General features: G+C 53.0%; 1 protein-coding gene across 4 annotated transcripts; it reads right to left on the reverse strand.

Moving 5' to 3' along the window:
* Positions 1 to 1,362: 1,362 nt before the first annotated feature.
* LOC143822216 (T-cell surface glycoprotein CD3 gamma chain-like) lies at positions 1,363 to 14,917 on the reverse strand. Of its 4 annotated transcripts, none has more exons than XM_077307127.1 (8): positions 14,738 to 14,917; positions 9,698 to 9,839; positions 9,208 to 9,467; positions 6,888 to 6,917; positions 6,060 to 6,275; positions 3,527 to 3,658; positions 2,383 to 2,426; positions 1,363 to 1,810 (listed from the first exon to the last, which is right to left on the reverse strand). In XM_077307127.1, the coding sequence occupies exons 3-8, from the start codon at positions 9,257 to 9,259 to the stop codon at positions 1,745 to 1,747; spliced, it is 540 nt and encodes a 179-aa protein (XP_077163242.1). In that variant the 5' UTR covers positions 9,260 to 9,467; positions 9,698 to 9,839; positions 14,738 to 14,917; the 3' UTR covers positions 1,363 to 1,744. The 4 variants fall into 4 exon arrangements, with proteins under 4 accessions (XP_077163242.1, XP_077163243.1, XP_077163240.1 ...); XM_077307128.1 differs by having other exon boundaries at positions 9,698 to 9,888; XM_077307125.1 differs by having other exon boundaries at positions 14,694 to 14,917.
* Positions 14,918 to 14,919: the final 2 nt, after the last annotated feature.

Here is a 14,919-nt window from a genome sequence, read left to right on the forward strand (position 1 = left end):
GAATGTTCAGCTTGGAGGAGGTTGAGAGACGACTTGATGGCTGTCTTGTAGGGTTTTAGAGTTGCCACTTAAAGGAGGACAGCAGAGGCTAGGACACAACAGAGAGTGGGTGGCAGGTTACAGGGGATGAGTGATAGGGTTGTGAGTGTCCTGCATAGTGCAGGGAGTTGGACTAGATGACCCAGGAGGTCCCTTCCAACTCTATGATTCTATGACCCACAATATTGGGTTTAAGCTACAGTACCGGCTAGATGTTTTTTTGGGGGGGAGGGAATTTCATAGTTCAGCAGTGGAATGGGCTGCCTTAAGGACATGGGGGAGCTCTGCCTCACTGGTGGTCTTCAAACAGCAGCTGGACAGATCCTTCTCCTGGATGCCTGAGGCTGATCCTGCATTGAGCAGGGGGTGGTCTGGATAGCCTGTGTAGCCCCTTCCCACTCTAGGATTCTATGAGTCCAATTCAGCAATGGAATGGACTGCCTCAGGAGGTGGGGAGCTCCCCCTCACTGGTGGTCTTCAAGCAGCAGCTGGACATGTAGTTAGCCTGGATGCTTGAGGATGATCCTGCATTGAGCAAAGGGTGGGACTGGATGGCCTTAATGGGCCCTTCCCACTCCAGGATTGTAAGGACTCTAGTTCAGCAATGGAATGGACTGCCTCAGGAGGTGGGGAGCTCCCCCTCACTGGTGGTCTTCAAGCAGCAGCTGGACATGTAGTTAGCCTGGATGCTTGAGGATGATCCTGCATTGAGCAAAGGGTGGGACTGGATGGCCTTAATGGGCCCTTCCCACTCCAGGATTGTAAGGACTCTAGTTCAGCAGTGGGATGGGCTGCCTAAGGAGGTGGGGAGCTCCCCCTCACTGGCCTTCAAGAAGCAGCTGGACAGATCCTTTTCCAGGATGCCTGAGGCTGATCCTGCACTGTATGACCCCTTCCTACTCTCAGATTCTATACCTGCAGCTGTAGCCGATGGCCAGAGGCAACAATGCCAGTCTTCAGGAAGAGCCCCCCTCCCAGCTGTTGCACTTTGAACATGACACCCACTCCCCATCCTCGCAGCTAGGCAACATCTTGTTGGTGCTGGAGCAGACATGTGGCACAAGCGCACAAGCGCAAAGCTTTGGCAAAGGGGGAGGTGGCAGGAGCATAGCCTACGCAATGCAGGCCACCTTGGGGAGAGCAACCAGAACAAGCCACGGCTGAAGGGTCTCCCTGCCCTGCAGCTGCCTTGACAAAGACCTCCCTTGTAGGGGGCTGACTAGCACAGGAATTGGCAATGGTGTTGGGGAGGGGCAGGGGGGAGGATTGTGCTCCCCACATACACACCTAAGAACTGGGGCCCCAGTCAGGCTCAGCATTTATCACAGGATGTGGTTGGAGCACGTGCAGCTGCGTGGGAAGGAAGAGCAGCTCATCCGGCCGCACTCTGAGCAAGCCCTTGCATCTCAGCTCAAGCTCCCACAGCCCTTCAGAGGCCACCCTTGGAGTTAAGCCAGCAAAGCGTTTATTGAGGAACCTGAAACGGGTTGCAAAGACACCGGGGTGGGGATGGGAGCAGCTCCAGTTCTTTCAAATCTGTCCTCCACCAATGTATGTGAAGCTTTCTCTGCCATCTTCTGCAGTGGAGTCCACCACCACTAAACCAGGGATCCTGGTACTGAGGGTCAGCCGTCCAACTGAGCAGATGTGAACTGCGGCTGCCCTGAGCCAGGTGCTCAATGGGCCAAGTGACCCATTCCCTTGCTCACCGACGGCGGGCCTTGGCCATTCCAATGTGGCTGTACTGTCTGCTGTTGCGTTCTCCAAGAGGCTGTGGCAGGCAGAGGGGAAAGAGAGGAGAGGCCCACATTTAACATTAGACCTGGTCTGCTTCCTGTTTCTGTGATCATGTCTGCCACAGACCAGCCTTGCAGCAGTTTTGGCAGCCAAATGGCACATTCTGAACTAGGGGGCTTGCTCTGGAAGCAGTCTCCCGGTGTCCAGCCCACATGCACTTCTCCTCTCCAGGAAGGAAAAGGGTCCTGTGGGTTCCCAGTGAAAGCCACCTGGCACTGACTGGCTGGCCTGCTGTGATGTCACCAGTCTACTTCCCCCCCCCCCTTTCAAAAGTTTGCACTATGGAGACCAAAGAAAAAACTCCCCTTGTTCTTACTAATAAGGCTATGACAGCGAACTCTACGGCTCTCAGGATGGCGTTATAACCCCACAGCACCCTCTGCCAGAACCCAGAGAACTAGCCTCCACCCGGATGCCCCAGTAGGCTCCTAGTGTGGGCTGGGCAGGAAGACCTGGGGGGGGGGGGGGTCAACCAAGCTCAGTTCAAGCCAGTCACTAGGAACCTCAGAAGGGGGAGACCATAGGGGCACCCAAGGCCTCACTCACCTGGTAGAGCAGATCATGGGCCAGCAGGGTCTGCCTGTCAGAAGCTGCAGAGACCAAAGGAAGAAAGACAGAAGAGCCCTGGTTAGCGGATGTGAGCATGTCAGTCAGCAGCCAGGAGGAGGGTTTTCTTGGGAGGTCTCGGGATCAGCAGGCTTGTCCTCTGTGTGGAGCCATTTCATTAGGACTTCAACAACTGCCTCCCCATGCATTCCTGGCCCTGCACTACTCCATGCAGCAGGCTCCCTTGCCGGATACTAGAGCAGGGGTAGTCAACCTGTGGTCCTCCAGATGTCCATGGACTACAGTTCCCATGAGCCCCTCAAAAAGCAAACAAGGCCTGCTCTCTGAAGAAGGCTCCATCACCGCTGTCTTCTCCCATGGTCCATAGGCCCCACTTCGCCCTACAGAGGACAGGTATCAGGCGGGAGAATCCACAAATACCACCTGGGGGGGGGCAATCAGGACACACCGCACTCCGGCCACCTTGCCAATCACCAGGCATCAACCAAAGAGGCTCCAAGGGACACACAGCCACATTTGGCTCCACGGGTGTGAACTGTGGCTTCAGTGCATTAGCTTTGGGCTGATCCTGTGTTAAGCAGGGGGTTGGATTAGATGGCCTGTATGGCCCCTTCCAGCTCTGTGATTCTGTGATTCAACGCTGCAGGCCTGAAGCCACATAGCCACTGCAACTTCTTCCCCAGCAACAATTCTCTGTGCCACTCTTGTTGAATATGCCTTGCAAAGGCACTTGGATGGCCGTTTCTCAGAAAAAGCAGCGGATGACATATTGTGGACAGTGCCCCAATCCCCTCTCCCATTTGAAAGCTAAATGGGAGCAAATCCTGCATAGAGAGGGGGCCCAGGTCTAGCCCTTTTGGGTTGCCAAACTTGCCTTTCCCCTGAGTTCTCCACAATGAAAGGGACCAAGGATATATTTTTAATTGTTGTGAGTTCAGAGGCTGGGGTGGATGGATCATTACAACTTTAGCATGCCAAAGCAACATGTTGATTTCTGTTATTTAAACTTGAAAAAATCTCAGTGTGGTGCTTGGCACATGACTTTCCTGGGGATCCTATTTCAAAGACAGTCTCGGGGGGGGGGGCAGCCCCCCTTCCTGCCACCCTCAGCAACTCCTCTCACCTTGAGACAGTTGGACAGGCTCCTGTGCAGCAAGACACCACACTACTCCTGCCAGGAACACCGTTGCAATGACATCGGCCACTACTATCCCCAGGACCAGGGCCGGGCTGAGCTGGACGCAGTACTGGCACACTGTGGTGAGAGACAGCACTAAGCATAAGCTGAGCACATACCATTGAGTCCAGAGAATATCCCAGAGCATGTGCACACTGCCTGTTCCTCACTGTTGGGCAGGGGTGTGCAATGTCCCCCCATCTAACTTTGTTCCCAAACTTTCTCACCATGAATCACATTTCTCTGCCACTGGCCTAGATGGTCTCCTCCACTCCTCTTGCTTACTCTGAAGCTTCTGTAAGCTGGGCCCTTTGCCATAGCCCATTTCTGCCAGCACGGCCCACATGGCATCCCCCAGGCACAGGAGCAGAGCAGAATCCCCCCCCCCCACACACACACACACATGCTTTCTCTCTGGGAAACCTTGGTGGTGCCACACCCTGGGAAACGTAATCTCAGGTGGCCAGCCCAGAGGCTGCAGGGGAGAGGGTATCTCAGGCATGGGGAAGGGTGATCCCCTGCCTACTGAGCTCCCTGCTTAGCCGCCAGCTCTGCTGGGGAGGGCGAGGAAGCCCTCCCTGTTGGCTCCATTGTCTCTTCTCCCCTTGGTTGCAGGGGGGGGGGTTGCTGTGTTGGTTTGAAGTTCAAGTCCAGTGGTACTTGAACTAACCCTAGTCCAGTGGCACTTCTGATTCAAGAAGTGCGCCTGCACAAGAAAGCTTTTGCCTTGAATAAACCTTTGTCGGTCTTCAAGATGCCCGTGGACAAATTCTGTTTGTTTCTATGAGCCCTAAACCTCAGCCAGGAGCCAGGCTAGTAGATAGGTCCAAATATTACCAGACAGTCACGAAACTCATTTACTTTAAAATTTGTTTTCATTATAAAGAAATATAAATAAAAATGGTCTTTCACTGAAAAAATACAGAAGGAATGAGGCATAAGTTTCTCCCTCAAGATTCTCCTCTGTATAGTTTGATACCAGCGTGATAAATAATTTCAGGCTTTGCCATGACATCCCATCTGAATCCAATACACCGGAGAGCTTGGCAGCAGCAGCTCACTCAGACACTGACACAGCATGAAGACCGAGGCTTCCTTTTGTAAGGATTTCATTTATACAGTGAACCATCCAAGAAACATCCCTGAAAGAGGAGAGGGCAGCCAAGCAAACCAAGATGAGGAAACCCCCAGGAAGCCCTCCAGCCAGTCTCTTGCCTGTCGAACTGCCTCCCCAGCAGTTTGAAGGAGGCCTCTGGAGCAGACGTTCCTTTCCAAGCAGAGACTGGGGTTGGGAGGTTGCCAGGACTGGGGAACACAGCTCTCCCCAAAGGCCCTTGCACAGCCACATGGCTCAGGAGCCAGGCACGCCCACAGGACAATTTCTGGGCCCTCTCTTCATGGAAGCACCAGCTGGGAGCTGCCCAGAATCTAAAAACAGCCATTTTGCAAAGGCCAATCAGAATAATGGCCTCACTACCTCCCCATTCCAGTGGCCACCTCTCCTCTCCCCCTGCCTCCCCACAGCCAAAGAACCCCCCACCCAACCCCCAAGCAGCATGTACCATGCTTGGGACTGACATGAGACGATAACATTTATTATATATAGCCAAAGGCCATTACAAAGCACAATTAAAACAATATAGTACAAATACGAATAAAACAATATTTCTCCAATATTGCGTACATAAAATTGTAAACATGGGCAACTGAGTTACAATAACAGGGGGGAAACGGCGTATCAAGGTGGAGGCGCCTGTAAAAATGCTTTGGCTTGGATCTTCCTGGCAGCCAGAGCGAAAAGTGCCAACCTATGAGATATAGGGGTTGACATCTGATAACAGATAGGTGACCTTGTCAAAATCAGAAATAGGACGGGACTGACACAATATCATTTGGATGCTCTACTTGACTGCATTGGAGAAGAGCCCTTCTGGGTTTCTAGGTGGGGAAAGCTGCCACAATGTGCATATTAATCAGGCTATTTGCTCAAAAATAGATAAGTAAATAAAATGGAGGGGAGATCTCAGAGGCTGTGCTTTTCATCCAACAGCTGTGTAGAGAGCTTTGCTGATTTCTGTGGGCCTGCCTCATGTCACCTGGTGCTTTGGGGCTGAGAACAAGAAGCCCCAAAGCAAAACCACCCAGGAAAGGAAAACCTGGCAACCTACGCTTCCTCGAGGGGACAAAGGTGTCTTTCTATTCCCAGCATGCTGAGGGAGCAAAATTATTCCAGCCCTGCCTGGCCCTACTGGGCAGGCTTTGAAGCCAAAGGCCTGTGGATCATGGTCTGAGAGAGCCTTTCTGTTCTTGAGCATCCAAGTGGATGAAGAATTCAGAAGAGGCTCATAGGATGCCTTTCGGTTGGGCTTAAGGAAAGGCATTTCCTGGCTTGGACCTCTGGCCACCACAACTGAGCCTGCCTGGGACCACCTTCTTCTGCCGCGAGGGCAAGGGAACGAGGGAGGGAGGGCTCACCCACTTCGAAAGTACAGCTGCAGAGAGGCAGTTCCCTCCGTCGAGTTGCACTGGAAGAGGCCTCGGGGGTCATCCACTGCCAAGCCCACCCACAGTTTGCTTTCACTGACATCATCGATGCCACGGCCATCTTTGCTCCAGCCCAGCACAGAGCTGGTCTTGCCCACTGTGCAGTGCAAGAAGATACCACTTTTTTCATGCTTCACCTGGATGGAAAGACCTGCAAAGCAAACAGGCGGGAGGCAATGAGGGAGGGAACAATCCCTGCCCCCAGCCCACAGACCTCACAAGCGCCTGCAGGGTCTCAGGAAGGGGCAACACTTTGCAAGCGACTGTTATGTCCTCCAGCCCGGCCTGGATCTGGCTCTTCCTTGTGGGTTGGGCATGACACTCGCTTCTGAGTTCTGCTTTACCTGCTGGGGCATGTTTGCTCTGCTTCTTCACCTCTCTCTGGGCCCACCCAAGCATGTCCAGACTGCAAACTCACGATTCTGCATATGAGCAGCTCTGCCACGCTGAAGTCAGAGGGACTTTCCTCCATGGCAAATGCATTGGCTAACTGGTGATGCCTTTCGTCCCAGGTGCAGAGCCCGGGCAAGAGGCTCCCATGACAGGGCTTACAGTTCTCAGGGGGAAATGATGGTGCAGGTCAGATGCAGGTCAGCCCCTGCATCTACTAGAGAAGAGGCAGATGTCCAAGGGAGGAGTGTGAAAAGGAGGGTCTGCCCAGAGCTAGTGACTCCCACTCTCTGAGGACAAAGGTGTCTGCAGCCCACACCCAATGACCAGGGATGCCTTCCGGGGGTGGGGTGGAGGTCAAGCCAGCCCGTACCTTGGCCAGAGTTTCCAGCGACGACTATGCCTAAGAAAAAGAGAGAGAGAGAGAGAGAGAGACTAATAGCAGCTGCTCTCCAGCTACCAGGGCAACCCTGGTAAAATACAGGGGCCAAGCCATGACTTGGCATACTGAATATGCCCTGGGCTCAGTGCACAAGCCTGGACCAGGCGCCCACCAGGAAGGATCTCTTCCAGCCCTGGAAAGCATTGGGAACCTATGGAGCTCACAGCCACTGACTTAGGTGGTTGTTCAAGGTGGGCCCCTCTCCAAGGCTCCAGGCCAGGATGGCTAAGTGGAACAGCCCCGGCCAGGTAAGGTGCACCACCAAGGTCCAGAGGCTGGGGACAGGGACTCCTGCTGGCATGCCCGGCTGGCAGGTTGCCCAAAAGCATCAAGTCAGCGCCTGCATCTACTGGAGAAGAGGCAGGCTGCCCAGCACATTCTTCACACCGGAATGGAAAATACCAAATGTCTTTGAAGTAAAGAATGTGGGCAATGGCTGGAAGGAAGTGGAGGATGGTAGCTCAGAGCTCCCCAGGACGCTTAGGTGAGCTGTTAAAGCAGGAAAGGTAAAGTGCTGGAACCTCCCTGCAAATCACTCAGGATGGCAAGAACCAGAACAAGCTGTGATGAGGTCCTCAAAGACATTTTTAAACAGAGGCTGGATAGCCATCTGATGAAGAAGCTGATTCTGTGAAGGCTTAAGGTGGTGGCAGGTGACAGTGGAGGAGCGAGAGGGCTGTTAGTGTCCTGCATAGTGCAGGGGGTTGGACTAAATGACCCAGGAGGTCCCTTCCATCTCTATGATTCTATGACCTTTCTCAGTTGAGTGAGGGGGGCAATATGCAGGGATGCATTCAGCATGAAGTGATGCCCCTAGGCACTTGGGCAGCCTCCTTCTTCAAACACCTGCCAATGGTGCCTGAACTGGCTGAGCAGGACAGGTGCCCAAATGTCGACTCAGCATGTAGCCCAGATGAAACAAGCAAACTCTCTGCTGGGGGTTACCAGGAAGAAGACCACCAGGAATATGGACAGTTTTCTACCTGCGTCCTGTAGAGCAACAGGACAAAAGAAAAGCAGAAGCACATGGGGCTTTTATCTAAGCAACAAATCAGGGGGGGAGGGGGTCTGACAGAGGCATACACCGTTTGTGCCAGGGATGGCAAAAGCTGGTGAAGAGTTGCGGCCTTCTCTTGTAATGGCCCAAATAAACCGAGAAAAGGCACAGAAAATGTGCTCTTCTTGCAATGTGTCATGCACTTATGGAATTCATTGCCACCAGTTGTGGTGGTACTGGCAGTGGATTAGGCCTAAGCAAGGCCTGAGGCTGGGAGCTCCATGGTGACAGCTCTTTGCCCACCAGGGCAGGCATACAAGCAACATGCCGAATGCTTGCAGGTTGCCTGCAGGGGCACGTCAGGCCACGAAAAAGGCCCTAGCTGCCCAAGAAAGCTTTGTCCTTTTAGAAGAGCGGCTGCCTGAATGGGAGCTGTGATCCTGGAACACCCAGCATCCTCCCTGGCTGCGCTCAGTGGAAAGCAGCCCTTGTTAACCACAAACACAAAACAGAGCCTCTCTAATCAAAGGCAGTGTAGAACTGTCGCTTAGAGGCCAGAGAGGGCTTTTGCCCTCAAGAAGCCATGCAGATGGGCTTCCTAGAAATATCTGGCTGGACATTGTAGAAAACAGGGTGCTGGTCTGGCTGTGGCCTCTTTGCATGATTGTGCCCTTTGGCCCTTGTTCTCATGGAACCACTGCCACAGGCCAGGTCCTTCTGGGCCAGGTCCTGCTCTTTAATAAGGGTTTCCTGGGGGTGGGGTAGCATCTATAGGACTGACTCTTTTCAGAATGACCTATGGAATGCCAGTGCAGTAGAAAACCTACTGTCAAAGTGTGCTGACAACTTTGGAGACATACACATTTTTGGGAGCTCTTTTGATAGAGCTAACAGGTGAAAGAATGTTTGAAAAGGAGATGACCCCCCCCCAAAAAAAAGCAGCATGCTTTCTCCCCAATTAGGCCTTCCACTGTGGGACCCCTCAGATGAGGGCTGGCAACTCCTGCTTGGGAAATGCTTGGAGCCCTGGGGGCAGGACTGGTGGGGGCTGTTTGGCAGCAACAATCACCCACCCTCCAGAGCAGCCCTTTCGGCCAGGGAAGGTGACCTCTGAAGTCTGGGGAGGAATTGGGATCCCCGGAGAACCCAAGGCCCCACCTGGAGGCTGGTAGCCTGCCCCCCTCCTCGTGTTGCTGCATCAACCCACTGCCTCTGCCCATCTTGTCTGCAGCTTGTCTGGCAATCAGGCCCTACCTCTGGTGATCAGTGCGAGGACCATCATGCCGAGACGCTGACAGCTGCCCATGCTCTTTCTTCAAAGCACCGGGGATTTCCTCACGTGTTCAGAGGGCAGTGACTGTAAGAAGCCCAAAGCAGCAGGGTCCACCAGTAGCCAACTCGCACTGAGAAGCAAGCAGCCAAAAACTGGGTCTGAAGACAGCAACAGGAAGCTGTGGTGTCTCTCTCTCTCTTTCGCTCCCCCCACCCTCCATGAAGGAACACCGTCATGTAGGCTGGAGAAAGAGAAAAAATATATCAACAATTCAAAAGACCTTTCACCTCAGAAAATGGATCTGAATCATCATGACATCCTACCCCAAGTAAAAAAAACCCCAAGTTCTAATTTACTGCAAGATCAACATTTATCAACAGAGAAGTCTATGCTGAAGGCCCATGAGGAAACCCCCTTCCAGAATAAGGGGCTCACATGTAGAGTCACACAAGGAGCAGTCCTCTCTCCTACCTTATTTAACATCTTTATGCGCCCTCTGGCTCAGCTGGCGCAGAGGTTTGGGCTGGGCTGCTGCCAATATGCGGATGACACCCAGCTCTTCCTCCTTATGGATGACCGCCCTGACTCTTCCCCGGAATCCTTAGCCAGATGTCTGGAAGCAGTGAAAAAATGGATCAAGCAGAGTTGCCTGAAGCTCAACCCTGGAAAGACGAAGGTCCTGTGGTTGGGTAGGAAGGGAGCATGGGAGGAAGCGCGTCTGTCGAACCTGGACGGTGTGCAGCTCTCACCAACGCACTCCGACAGGAACCTGGGCGTGATCCTGGATGCTTCCCTTCCAATGGAAGCTCAGGTCACAATGGTAATGCGGCTGGCATTCTACCACCTTGGCCTAGCCAAGCTACTAGTGCCCTACCTGGACCCAGAGCACCTAGCCACAGTGACCCATGCAATGGTCACCTCTAGGCTGGACTTCTCTAAGCAGGCCAACCCTTGTCCTTGATCCGGAAACTACAACTGGTGCAGAATGCTGTGGCCAGGATTCTCACTAAAACATCATGGCGATCCCACATCCAGCCGGTACTCCAACAACTTGGATGGCTCCCAGTTGAATTCTGGATTAAGCTTAAAGTTCTGGTAATTGCCTTTAAGGCCATATGCGGTTTGGGCCCGGTGTATACCCCCCCAAAAGTCTTATGCTCTGCCACCTCCAACTGGCTGCGGATCCCTGGCTCCAGAGAAGCGCGTTGGATCTCAACAAGGGCCAGAGCCTTCTTGGTCCTGGCCCCCACCTGGTGGAATGAGCTCCCTGAGAAGATCAGAGCCGGGCCCGAACTTCCACAGTTCTGCAGGGCCTGCAAGAGGGAGCTCTTCCACCAGGCATTCGCTTGAGGCCGACTGACACAGAACACCTGCTGGTCTCCCCAGACGCCCACTATGGCTGAAATAATTAACCTCCCAATGTTACTGTTAATTGTTATTTATATTATAAATGTAATATTGTAATCTTTTGATGTTTTATTGAAAGTTGCTTTGATGTTACAGTCTGTATAACGTTCCATGCAAGTTATCTATGCATTCCATGCAAGTAACGTTCAATGTAAACTGCCCAGAGCCGCAGAGAAATGGGCAGTATAGAAATAGGGTTGTGCAGGGAGGCCCCGATTCGGACCGTTTCGGATCCGAATCGGCCTGATTCGGACCATTTCGTATCCGAATTGGCTGATTCAGACCGGTCCGAATTGATTCAGGGCCAATGCAAGTCAATGGCTCCATTGACTAGCATTGGAAATCCTCCCGAATCGTTTCGGACTATTTGGGGCCAATGCAAGTCAATGGCTCCATTGACTAGCATTGGAAATCCTTCCCCCGCCTTCCCCGGGGGCTGGGGGGGGAGGGGTGTACATTGCACCCCTGAAACCTCTTGGGGAGCTCAGGGAGGGTCTTCCCTGAGTCCCCTGAAAGTTTCAAGAAGATTGGACCAAGGGGTCCAATCCTAGGGGCTCCCAAAGAGGGTGCCCCTATCCGCTCCATTGGTTACAATGGACAGTCAGATTCTTTAGTCTGAACATGTTTCCCCATAGACTTCTATGGGGAATGTTCCTTGAGAGCCCCCAGGATGGGCCCCCCTGGTGCAATCATCCTGAAACTTGCTGGGGACTGAGGGAACCCCCCCCCCAGAGCTCCCCTGCAGGTTTCAAGAAGATTGGACCAAGGGGTCCCCATCCTAGGGGCTCCCAAAAGCGTGAGTAAAAAATGATTTCAGCAGGTAAATTGGCAATTTCCTTCTTCTGACGTCTCTGATAAGGCAGAGCTGCGGCATGCCCATCAGGACCTGCTTTCTCTCCAGCCTCGAGACGTCGTACAAGCTGTGAGAGAAATACGCCATGATCTTCCGGCACTTCTCGATGAGATGCCGGAAGTTGGCTTCAGCGGATGAACCGGTTTCCTTGGAGCCGACCCCAAGTGCATCTTTAACCACGAGGTGGAGAAGGTGGGCCGCACAGGAGATGTGCTTCAGGCCCATGCCCTTGACTGCCTTGGTCATGTTAAGGGCACCATCTGTCACCAAGAAGACCTTGCTGACCCCCGCCCCACTGCCTACCCACCCATCTACCATTCTACGAATGGTGCCCTCGATGTTGTCTGCCATGTGCCGCACATCGAAGGGCTCGATGTGCTGCAAGGCATGGCAATAGCCCTCACCCTGCCTAACAGGCTCAACCCACCCAGCACCTCCCGTCCGTCCCACCAATGCGCAGTCAGCGAGATGTGCGCATCCTGCGCATGACATGACGTCCATATGTCCGACGTGAAGTGTACGGTCCCTGAAGCTCGGGACATCTCTACCTCCAAGCGGCATCTGGCTGCCCTATAAAGAGAGGGCAACACTGACCTACTAATCGTGGTACGACTAGGAGGCATGTACCAGATGGATATGCGACGGCATAGTCGGCGGAAGTACACGTCGTCAGCCAGACAAAAGGGGTACCCACCCACGGCCATGAGCGCAGCTAGGTCATGGTTTGCGGCCCTACACCCTGCCTCAACCCCCCCTTTTGGCATGCCACTGCCAGCCCGGGCAAGCATCTCCACCATGGTCGCTTGCCTCCCTCTAACTCCACCTGCCCCCTGAGCAGAACTCTTAGGGAGAGCTCTGGAGGTGGAGGTCCCAGGTAGACTCTCCAGCCCCGTGCTGGTAGGTTGTGCCTGTGCAGGCACCCCACTGCCAGCCTGTCTCTCCCCCTGAAGCAGGACAGCCTGGTGGTGCCTCTTCAGGTGGTTCATGAGGCCGCTAGTTGTGTAGTGACGCTCTTGTCTTCCACAACTAACCCTCTGCCTACAGAGCTGGCACTCTGCTAGGTGGGTTCCCTCCAATGTCTGGAAGCAGCCTGTGAAGTCCTCTGAGCTGCCTCCTGTAAGGAGCTTGGACCGGACACACTGTGTCCTGAGGTGGGGACAGAAGGAGGTGAGAGAGGGGGAAGGGGTCGAGATAGCGGGGCAGGGGGTGCCACCTCCATCTCTCCCTCTTGCACCACCTCTACCATCTGCTCCTGTCCCCCCCCTCAACTGAAGCCTGCTGGATCCTGGAGTAGAAAGGGGAGTAGACTGGCGGGCCAGTCCCTCACCCATCTCCTCCAGGGCTCTCTGCACCCCCAAGGCGATGCCTGGGGACATGAAGGACAAGCCACTCATGTCCCCAAGGCTCACCCTATGGAGAGATCAGGCAGCTCCTCCTGACGCCCCCATGCCTCACTAGCAAAAGGAGTGACATGAGGGGTTGCCTGATCAGCAGGCCCCGCAGAAGTGCCAGCAAAGACCCCTGCATGACGCACCTTAGAAGGGGGCGCCCCGGCAGCCGCCTAAATAAAGAGACCCTTGCGGACACTCTTTATTGCACCACTCCGGCCAGAGGTCGGAGTGGTGGAAGGTCGACCCAAGACAGGCCTCTTCTCAGGTGGGGGGAAGAGTCCTTCCCCCTCTCACTCCCCTCCACCCCTCTAGTTTTCTGTAGGACCTTTCCCCCAGGGCCCCTAGCCTGACCTTCCTTCTTCCCACTCATGTTCCCTTGGACAAACTGTTTCTAGCTCTAATCTAAGAGACAGGGAAATTTGAGGCACTACCACTAACTGCCCTAACACCTGTTTATAAGGAAACCTTGCAACTTATAAAACTTCCCACCAGCTATCTGTTTAGTTTTTTTAGACTCTAAGCTGACCTAACTTCTATGGAGTTTTCCTGTTCTCTCTGTTTGTTTTTTTAACTTAAGGAACCTGTCTGGGCCTAGCTAAGTTTAACTGGCCCTACCTAACCTACAGCAGGGGAAAATTAGAAGAAAAAAACCTTTTTACACTTTTAAAGTGTTTTATGCTACCTGAGTGTTACTAGCTAGAAGGAAGGCTGGAGCAGATTTCTGCACCAAGCCCCCACCTGATCTGCTAAGAAGAACCCCTAAACCTGCCGGCCTCTAAATCAATTCCTGTATCTACCAGGAAAGCTGGCCTTCAATAAGGCACAGCCCCTGCTAGTTTAAAGTTTTTTAAACTACTAAGAAAGTTCTTTTTAGCCTAGATCTCAAATCATTTTTTCTTATAAAAATGCAATCCTATCTAGCTACTTAGGAAAGAAACTATCTATTCTAAAAATTAGTAGCACTTTAAAAATTTTCCTGAAACTATGGATTTTACTGCCTATTTAAAGGGTCACTAATTGGGCACCCCAAGAAGAAATTCCCCCCAGGAAACAATCTCTGAAACACCAACCAGCTGCCAGCCACCCAGGGCACTCCCCCAAAGGTGGCAACCGAGGAAAAGTGGCCCTGCAAGGCCCAAACTGCCAAACAAAGCAAGCCTAGGCCAACCAAACAGCTTCTACAAACAAACAACCAGCAGCCACCCAGGGCACTCCCCCAAAGGTGGCTAGCAAGAAAAACTTGCCCTGCAAGGCCCTAACAACTAACCAAACAAGCTAACTCTACCTAGCTAACCAAAGAAACAGCTTCAACAAGCAAACAACCTTACCAGCAGCCACCCAGGGTACTCCCCCAAAGGTGGCTGGCAATCAAGATAAACTGGCCCTGCAAGGCCCTAACAGCTAAACCAACCTAAGAACAAACACAACCCCCCCCTAAACTGAAACTAGGCCCCCACCCAAAAACACCTGCAACTATCAAATAACCAGCTGCCACCCAGGGCACGAAGCCCAAAGGTGGCAACTGAGGAAACCTGGGGGGAAAAAACCAAAACAATCAAACAGCCCCCCAAGAAACAACCAGAAACAGAACTTCAAAATACAAGCCCCAACCCCCACCCCCAAAATACTTTTAAAGAAAAACAAACAGCAAACTGTTTAAACTTTAAACACAATAAAAACAGCAAATACAATTCCCCAACCCCGGGGGGGGGGGGGTTCTTGATTAAAAATTTGGTCTATATGGAGCAACAAAAAGTTTCATAGAAGGCAAAAATAGTATTGTAATATATATATATTTTAATTTCAGCATAAGTACAATTTGCCAGGTACTCCCAGATGTCCCTCCCAAAGTGGGACAACCTGGTCACATTAGCCTTGGGCAGGGATGCCTTGAGAGGCCACGTAGGGCGCGGACTGGGGCCAGGAGTCAGCCGCAGGGCAGGGGCGCCTCTGCGCAGGCTCCAAGGAGGGGCCCCGCAGCGGCGCAGCCCAGACGCGACGAACCATCCGCCCCTCCTGCTTCCGGGGGAGGCGGGGCTTCC

The sequence above is a fragment of the Paroedura picta genome, chromosome 12 (assembly GCF_049243985.1).
Source record: "Paroedura picta isolate Pp20150507F chromosome 12, Ppicta_v3.0, whole genome shotgun sequence".
Lineage (NCBI taxonomy): Eukaryota > Metazoa > Chordata > Lepidosauria > Squamata > Gekkonidae > Paroedura > Paroedura picta.